Source organism: Acyrthosiphon pisum, chromosome A2, assembly GCF_005508785.2.
Source record: "Acyrthosiphon pisum isolate AL4f chromosome A2, pea_aphid_22Mar2018_4r6ur, whole genome shotgun sequence".
NCBI classification, from domain to species: Eukaryota; Metazoa; Arthropoda; class Insecta; order Hemiptera; family Aphididae; genus Acyrthosiphon; species Acyrthosiphon pisum.
The window spans coordinates 13,109,622-13,119,307 of record NC_042495.1 but is presented as its reverse complement, the minus strand read 5'-3'; the positions used below and the strand labels follow the sequence as shown (position 1 = coordinate 13,119,307).

The following is a 9,686-nucleotide window of genomic DNA, read 5'->3' as shown; positions in this document are numbered from 1 at the left end:
GGGGGGGGGCAAACCGCCCACTTTGCCACCCCCCCCTAGATCCGCTACTGTTTATAACATTTACTAACTCATGATATTCATTAACTTACCTATCTTTGTTGACATGTAAAAAATTAGAATTTCAAACGTGTACCTAGCTCCACCTACTTAGGTACCAAGTATCTACCGTGTAAGTACCTAGATACTAATTATAGTTACCTACCTAATTAGTTGTGAGTCATGAGTGGGTTTTTAACATTTTATTTGAACGGAGTGGAGTTGTACTAATTAGGTACCTACCTTATTTACCCATGTATATAAAGTGTAAATTATTAAAATACACAACCTATGTTTTTCAGTAGCGGGTGGTAAAAGGTAATTTATTATGTTAAGTAAGGATTTTTGGATTTGCAAGAACCAAACATTTGGTTATTTTACAAATTACGTTTTTAACCTGTTTGCATTTATTTTATTCATTGGGTACCTATGTAGGTAAGTAGTTAGGCTATTAAAATATTAACTCTATGAAGTTGGTTTATTGAAAACACGTTATTTTTAGACTCTATAGTTAGGTTACATTTTGCATACCTACCTCAAAGCTATCTCATTTGCATAAATATAGCAATATTGTGTATAAATGTTCCCCAAGGTGGGCGGCATTTATCACACTTATTATTTATAGTTTTTATGAATGACGTTAAGGATATCTTTAAAAACAGTCATTTCTTAATATTAGTGGACGACTTAAAAATATACATTATATGCCTATTTATTCATATGAGGACTGCATTTAGTTTACAAGCACATTTGGATTTTATCAATGGTGTTCGTCAAATGGTTAGAATGTTGTTAATGCAGACAAATTACTTAATTCGTTAATTATATGTCCTGAATTACTTAGTCAAATACCTTAATACGTCCCTTAAACTAATACTTGTGTGCCAAAAACGTTCTATACACGTACTTGTCGTCAAAATTATAGTGTATTCGCTCAGATCAACAGAATGTTAATCTGAGATAATTCAATAAACAACTTTGATTTTTTCCATGATTACTTAATCAGGGTAAATGATACCTATTAATGATACCTATTAAATGTTATTTAGACAAGCATATTATTTAATATTAAGTATAATTTTATTTATGTTTGTACAATTTGAAAAATAACTGTCCTGAGCCCAAATAAATCTGGGCGTATACTAATTGATAAATAAAAAATATTAGTAGATAGGTATATTTTGTTATCTGCTTTTAAGTAATTTTGATTTACAAAGTGTGTACCTATTGGATTTTGTATAAGTACCTAGTTTACCAGAACAGTTTAATGAAACGAGTTTGGGAACATTCATACAATCATTTTTTAATAATTCTTTGACCTATAGACTTCAGTTATTGTCAACATAATATTTTAGACTCTTTTATAACATTAAAATATAATACAATTATGGATTTTCATTTAGCATTCTAAATGTGTAATTAAAAATGGATTGAGATTCTGACATTACTCTTTTAAATATTTTAAACAGTTGCATAATGTTACAATAGATTAAAATGTCAAAATCACCACCAGCAGAATACTACATTACAAAACAGACACGAGCCTGTGAAAATATATTTGAAATATAATTAAAACGAGGGTTTTAGAAATCAACATTATATATAATAAAATAATGTTTTGGTAGTCTTACATCAGATTGGAATCAAGCAAATAGGTTTACAAGGAAAGGATGTCGATTATCATTTGGGACATCAAATAATATTTTTTCGGACTCAACTTTGTCATGTGAAATTAAATCACATTTTTTCAGGGCTTTAATATATAAATAAAAATAATGAAAAATATTTTTATTATATAAGCTATATAGGTTAGGTTGCATCGAAATAAAAATAAATTCAATTCAAACTGACATGTTTAAGATTTTGATTAAACAAAATTAATTTATTAAGTAGATACAATAATTCTTTGATTTTTCATGATAACATAATATTTATATGACAATGTTACAATAATACATGGCAACTTAATTTATAACGATAAAAGTACCAACAACAACAACAATAACAGTGATAAAATTCAAACAAGTAACACCTATTTATCGATTTGAAAAATAAATATAAAAAATAATATGACACATGTGATTTTAATATCATTAATTTTTTTTTTTTTTTATGATTTCAGTCTGTGTGCAGGATACATATCTGGAGTCTTACAAGGAAAATCACAAGATGAATGTGTTGCTTTGGGTCTGAGAGCGGCTACATCAGCACTTTTGTCGCATAGGCCAGTTCCCATAGAGCTGAATGTCAATTAATGTATAAAATATTATTTACTTTTACAATACACAACTGTGTAAAAAAATTGTTTAAAACAAAATTATAAGGATGCCATTCGTGAAAATTATAAATAATAATAATTAATTTTAAAGGCGGGATCCCACGAATCGTGTATTTGACGAATATTCGATATTTGTTATTTGCCACCCTCCCGTCGATTGTCGGTAACTTGCCGATTATTCGTGTATTCGTGGATATTCGTCAAATACACAAGTCGTGAGATCCCGTTTTAACCAAATACCACAATATGTGTAATTTATACTATGAGATTATCATAGCAATATTAGAATTTATAATTTAATAAAAATAATATAAAACGTGGATTTTTTTAAATTTGATAAAAATTATTTTGAAACATTAACACTTTCAAATTTGCACACAACTGAAAACATGTCGCCGCCTAAACGTTTAGCTAACCAACGGTTTTTTATTATGGCTAATTTTAAACAATCACACACAAATTCTGCCTCTATATTGGTGTGAACAGCTCGACCCATTCCTTCCAATAGAATTAAATCCACAGTTATCAATTCATTTGCCAATTCTCGTTCCAATCGACTAGAAAATTACAGAGCAATTGATTTATCTTTGAATAAATAGATTATAATTCAGTTATCAATACAATAATAATTACTTGACTGCCTAAATAATATTTAACATCTTATAATTCAGTATTACCAATAAAATCTTAAGAAGATGCTACCCATGCAAATTTTTGTTCACTAGTTTCAATAGTGTGCTTTTGGCTTTGATATTAGAGTGAATGGATCTATTTTCAATGGTCTAACAAAGGTTACCAAACAATTTTAACAATTTTTTTTATTTATTTTTGTTACTCTCGGTTATTTAAAAAAATAGTGAGATTTTTTAATTTTGACCTCATAAATACGTTTTAACTTCGCAATCTTATATTATATTACAAAGTAAATCTTCTGTTCATCATTTAGTTAGATGCTAGATTACTAGAAGCGGCATTACCGCAATAAGTAACTACCAGTTCGGCACCAATGTAATGATAATAATATAATTTAATATTGTAAATTATCATGATAATTTAGCAAAAGATAAAAACATTATGTTTGTAAAAAATTACATTTTTAAAGTAAGGGTACCAGAAATTTTGGTATGGGCAGTTGCCCACCCTGCTCATAGCTAGAACCGCCACTGGTCAATTCACTCTAATAACAAAACTAACAGCACACTATTGAAACCAGTGAACGGATATTTGCTATGTAGTACGTGTACAGGGTCAACATAAGGAAGTGAGGGCTGTAGGATCTGGAGTACAGGGGCCCGTTGAAATGTATTTGTAATTTTTGAAATTTTGATAGGAATACTTAATTTATAGTAATTTGGCTATTTTAAACCGTGCGTTAACCATTAATTACCTAGAAATCGTGAATTGGACACCCATATCGATTTTAATGGGTTGTCTTTTTTTGGAAGTTTTGTATGGGACCCACAAAAATATTTAGTACAGGGACCCAAAATTTGATGTGAAGGGCCTGCGTGTATAAGATGGAAACAACAAATTCATTGGTAGCGTCCTCTTGAGACTTTTTATTTATATATTATAATATTTCATAACACAATGTTTAAATGGTCGTTTGTTCAGTATTTATAATGTAATTCTTACCTGAGATCTAAACATGGCCCACCTTGAGCTGTCTCCATTGATTTCAACCTACCTTCATCTAACCCTTTAGAAATAATAGGACAAATAGCCGCAATTTGACGTAACAGTACAACAAGTTCTGAATGAGTGACATCATTAAGTGCTGGAGCTGAGTTTGCACACAGTATTAATCTTGAGCCTTGACGTAGCATTTCTCTGGCCAATGGTAGTATTCCCAAAACTATATCAATACCGCTGTTATCGATGAAAATTGCAATTTTTTTGTATGGTTCATTGCATATCTTTTCAACCCAACTATCCAGACTATCAATTAGCCAAGGTCTAGCTATAAATAGTTCAAAAAACAAAATTATATTGTTAACTTTCTTTAATTATTTTCTTTGGCTATGAATTCTTACCAGGTATTCGGTTTCTTGCTTGTTTAAAATCAAATTCACCAGTTTTCATTAAAGCTACAGTTTCTTTAGCACCCCAATCAAAAGTATTCCCTGCTAAGACACCCATGATTAGTTCTTTTTGTCTTTCCTCTAGGTCTAAAGAATCTAATTCTTCCAATCGTTCTTGAAAACATGTTAGTGCATATTCATTTTCTGTTCGTTTTTGCTGAAATATGTATTATTTGTATTATTGTAAGTCATTTTGAAAAAAATAAACTCTTACAATTAAATACGGATCAGGAAAATCAAATTCTTTAAGACATTGATTGATTGTATCCAAAAGACCCCTCACAGTCAAATTACCATAAGCACTAAATAGTATAAAAAATAAAAATTTAAAAAAAACATTTAAAAAAAGAAAAAAACATACAAAGGTTGTATTTTAAGCAATTGCACCCGAGAAATAAATTTCTCCTTGAACATGGCGGCCCGTTCTTCAGCTGTATCACTAGTTGGTTGACTGGAAATTGCATAATTCACATAATTTTCTATACTTTCTTCAAAGCAATTTAACCAATATTCTCTGAAAATAGTTTAAAATGTTTCATTATAATATTTACAAGTTAAAATTGTACCATAACATCTTTGATCTAAGCTGATATTATATTATAGACTTTATATTAAATAATTAATTGTGATAAAAGATAAAAACATTTCTAAAATAATACTAACCTAGCTTCTTTATCTGAGTTTAAGTCAACTGTATCTGGAATGTAACTAGATGGATCTTTGAGCAATGGGCAAAATGTTAAAGGGGATTCCCAACGATCAAGTTCGAGTTGGTCAACTCGTTTGCCAAATGACAACTGAGTGCGGTTACTTCCACTACCAGCATAATTTTCTAACCACGAAAACTTTTCACCATCTAAAAATATTTAAATATGTACATAATAAATGAAACTATACTACAATAGAAATCATTACAGTATTGATATAACAATGTTGTTATATTAACAAATAATAAATTACCGCATTCTTCAGTGCCTTTTAAAAATGCCCCAATTGCTCCTAAATATCCTTCATGTCTTAAAAACAAACTTTGCACAGTTCCTCTAGACCAATATTTTATAGAAAATGATATAGTATGCATACTGAGTGAACGATTTCTTAAAAAGTAACCACCAAAATATACCTAAAACATTTGATAAACATATGGATGTTTTTATTTTTAATATGATATATAATAAATGTAATTGCTCATACCTTTTTCAAATTATGCATCATTGCATATAAACAAGCAATTTGACCAATGTCATTACTAATTGCAAACAGTAAACTTCTTGCCAGATCTGCTTCATTGTAATCACTTTCTGAACACACGAGAAATTAATATCAAAAAAGAAAGCATATTTCACATCTATGTTGTACCTGCATTTTGACGAGGACATATTTTTCCAAAAGAAGATGCAATTAAATCTGAATGCATGCCAAGAGTTTCATAATCTCCACCATATATATCCTTTACAAGCATATCAGCCTTCCTGTGATCTCCTTTTTCGGCAAGATCAAGTAATTCATCAAATGATTTGGCTTTAGTCAAAAGTGTACCAAGGCCCCAGAATGTGCCACCCCCTGTAGCTGTCCCACCAATACGCTCGTAACAATTGTCCGACTCAACTTTTAAAATACTTACACCTGAGCCAATGTTAACTAACATATAAGGAAATACATGTGGGTCAGCTGTTTGAAACTCATATTCTGGGCTACCATTTCTGTGGTAAACAAATGCTTCATCACTTATATTTTTTAATAAGAAGTTACATCCTGTGATTAGACAAGTAAGCTCATCTTCTTTATCTACTCTGAAATTTTCATAAGGACAACGTTAGTACAAATAAAAACATAATTAAGAAATTATAACCATACACACTTTAGTCCCAATTTGTCTTGAATAAGTTTGCTATACTTGTATGCCCCACCTCCAGTAGCTTTAATGCTTTTTCCTTTTCGTTCATCGCTGTTAACTAAATTGTCACCAATGAAATCCAAACAGTTTTCAATATATTTTGTTTCAAACTTGACAAAATGTAACCTTGCTTGTTCAGAATATGTATAAACAAACTTATCATGTTTCTAGAAGATATTAGTGTGAATATTTAGTTTAATTAACATTTAATCAAAGTAATTATTTACAATATATCATACGTCTTCCTTATTTTTGTCATCATTTTTGTCTATGTTATCAGTGGCATAATAAACTCGTCTAAATGATACTGTTGAATAATATGCTATTTTTGTAAGTGAACCACCTATTACAATAAACTTTCAATATTAACCGTATTGGTATGTGGTAATAAAATAAATTATAATATTTACAAAGGCAAGATTATAAGATTGCAAATATTATTGTTACATTTTAAAGATTAAACTAAAACTGGCAAACAGTAATCACAATTTAATATAAAGGGGGTTCTAGTCACTTAAATAACAATTTTGGATAGAAATCAATATTTTAAAAATGTCAATAAATATAAAAACTAAACAAATCTATCAATAAGGACTGCAGATTGCATATTCATGTTAATAAATTTGTTAATGTTTATACTTTAAATTCTATGTAATATAATAGATCTTATTATGTGGACAATTTTAGCTTGTATATTTATAATATAAGCACATTTTATAACATTTTATCAAGGTATTCATAAATGAAAATAGTGAGTTCTGAAATATTCACATAAAGGTATTTTATAGTATACCAAGTCGTTGAGTGTCTGACGATGGATATTTTTTTTATACTAATGATGGTTATAGAAGGGGTAGAGGTGTTGATTGTCACAAATAAAAATAAAAATAATTTTTTTTGCTTAAAACTTATATTTTCATTTTTATCTTTGCCCTTTTTTTCCAACTATATGGGGTTGTTCACTTTTGTCCTACCAACCTCTCCATTACGCACACCAACTGTTTTCCTGTCATTCTCTACTCTGTCTATCCATTTCTTATTTTGTGATCCTCACTGCCTCCAAGTCACGTCTCCTCATAATAATGTTTGTACAGTCACAAAATATTCTCCCTAGTTTTGTTTAAAATTGATGCCATCTTACACTACTCATGTTAATACCTATACAACATTTCTAAAAAACCAAAAAATTAAAGAAATTGACAAAGATGATACTTCCATGTAAGCCAAATTTTAAGGTTAACTCACTCAAAGTTCAGACAAGATTCATACTTTTCCATTAGTTCAGAATACCAGTATTAAATATTGAGTTGAATAATTCATTAAAATGTATTTTTAATGATAATTTAAAATAAGTTATTAACACTTGTAAGATAGACCCACTTAGATCCAGGTGCATACAATATACCGACATACAGACAATAAATTTCCATGAGTATAACATATAAAATATAATTTCAAATATTATAAGAAGTATTTACTCTCTTCTCTTAATTAGATCATGTAAAAATATTGATTAAAAGTATTAAATACCTAATGAATAAAGAGCGCTGACATATTATTATAGTTAATTGATGAGTACTGGTCACGATTAAAGATAGATTGTCTTTAATCGTGGTACTGGTCAAGTACACTGTTATCTCATATTTATTATAATTGCTTGAGTGCATATTGAAATAGTTAATTTATCATTTTGTAATACATGATTAATATTACAAAGCATTACTCTATATATATTTAATAACATAATTTAAATAATGAACTTGACACTTGACATTTTAGGATGTTTGATGTAGCCATATAGGAGCTTTAGAAATAGTTATACGAGTAACCAACTTACATACTAAGTTGTATATTTATGGTTGATAATATTTTATTCAGGCTTATACAAGACAATATTTTTACAAAATTGGTGTGATACTTCCAAAACTAACATTTACAATTATTTTAACTGACTTAAGAAATTTCAATAACTGATATGATTAAGCAAGTAAGTCATATTCATAGATATATACAACAACTAGATAGCCGTCTTTATACTACAGTTGTGACCAAAGTCGGTCACCATTCATAAAGCAGGCAATGTTTACATTTATTTATTCATATACATAATATATATTCATCTATACATATATAATGTGACAATATTATTTTATAAACATTGCCTGCTTTGTAAATGGCGGCGGACTTTGATGACAAGATGGAGACGGCTATCTATAATCTGTCCCACGAGAAAACATGCCAGTTCTGTGCATCCCTATACGTCACCCTGTTGTCGAAACTGGTTCCTCTATGACAGAGGGGGAACCAGTTTTGGTAGGTGTGTGACATGTTCTCTCGTGGGACAGAGTATAGTTGTTGTATATATCTATGGTCATATGTACTATTATGCCAATAATGTAAAAACAGAATGCCTTGGTACTATTTTTTATAGGTAAGTATATAAGCTACTTTTATAACGAATTAACAATTCAATAATTACATAAAAATATTATGCAGTTTATAGAAAAATAAATATACATATTGGGTAAATTAAGCATAAATAGAAAATTAAAATTTGTTTTTGTTTTGAATGTATAACGTACCAATATCTATAGCAAATTGTTTTGCATTTTTTAAATTCCTGAAAACTTCCAAAGTATCAGGAAGTTTAATACTGTTTGGATTTCCTTTTTCTTCCATTGCAATTGCGGTGTTTCCAATTATCTGTGGACAATAATATTGAGTAAAAGACGTATATTTTCAAAATTAATTTTCACCAATCATACACGAGAGTTTGATATAATTGTTTTTTCTTGAATATTGTATTGTAGAATACATAATAATATTGTGAATAGTATGACTTTAAAAACGATTGGGAACCACAGTTGTACATACCAGTTTGAAATGATGAGCTTGTTTCTTTTTTTCTCAGGAGTAGTGACTACAGAGTACGGACTGCAACGAAATACGAATTACAAATAGCTAATTATTTGTTAAACAATACCAATTATTATAATAATATTGACATTTGCCATCGTTGAGTACGGCGTAAGCATAGAACATGGACATGTCAGGTCGAGTACCATGAACTAAGATAGTACTATCTTAATTCGTAGCTGAGAGAGTGATAACCACATATACATAACAAGGTGTATTGATAAGGTGTCGTCACTCTGGACCTATAATACGTATACACTCTTGATTGAAAATATTACCACAGTTCTATATTCACCAGAGCGCGCTTCCTGTCCTATGAAGCCATGAAGGCCAGTTTTTTCATACTGTTAAATGCAAAATGTCTTAAAAATTAAGAATTAAAATGCTATTTTTTTTTAAATTGAAATTAGTGTTTACAAAAACATTGAATAATAAAAAGTTTTTTTTTAATCAAGTTGCCATAATAAATTGGAGCATG

General features: G+C 29.3%; 2 protein-coding genes across 2 annotated transcripts in view; one reads left to right on the top strand and one right to left on the bottom strand.

Annotated features, from left to right (window-relative positions):
* The window catches only part of LOC100570291 (uncharacterized sugar kinase YeiI), a 66,931-nt gene extending 64,295 nt beyond the window's left edge, over positions 1-2,636 (top strand). The window contains exon 7 of the mRNA XM_029490695.1: positions 2,159-2,636. Within this exon, the coding sequence (XP_029346555.1) occupies positions 2,159-2,291 (133 nt within the window). The 3' untranslated portion in view covers positions 2,292-2,636. The remainder of the gene's footprint in view (positions 1-2,158) is intronic.
* LOC100162362 (pantothenate kinase 4) lies at positions 1,884-9,492 on the bottom strand. Its single transcript, XM_001952462.5, has 13 exons — positions 9,167-9,492; positions 8,875-8,995; positions 6,532-6,635; positions 6,257-6,459; positions 5,755-6,188; positions 5,590-5,696; positions 5,356-5,518; positions 5,059-5,251; positions 4,757-4,909; positions 4,610-4,697; positions 4,348-4,552; positions 3,950-4,274; positions 1,884-2,871 (listed from the first exon to the last, which is right to left on the bottom strand). Exons 2-13 carry the CDS (start codon positions 8,969-8,971, stop codon positions 2,658-2,660), a joined length of 2,286 nt encoding a protein of 761 aa, XP_001952497.2. The 5' UTR covers positions 8,972-8,995; positions 9,167-9,492; the 3' UTR covers positions 1,884-2,657.
* Positions 9,493-9,686: the final 194 nt, after the last annotated feature.

Coding starts and splice junctions, on each gene's coding strand:
- LOC100162362 (XM_001952462.5), bottom strand. CDS start 8,971: ATGGAAGAAAAAGGAAATCCAAACAGTATTAAACTTCCTGATACTTTG. Junction 4,698..4,756: donor TTGCTTAAAATACAACCTTT/GTATGTTTTTTT, acceptor TATACTATTTAG/TGCTTATGGTAATTTGACTG. Junction 4,275..4,347: donor AGCAAGAAACCGAATACCTG/GTAAGAATTCAT, acceptor AACTATTTATAG/CTAGACCTTGGCTAATTGAT.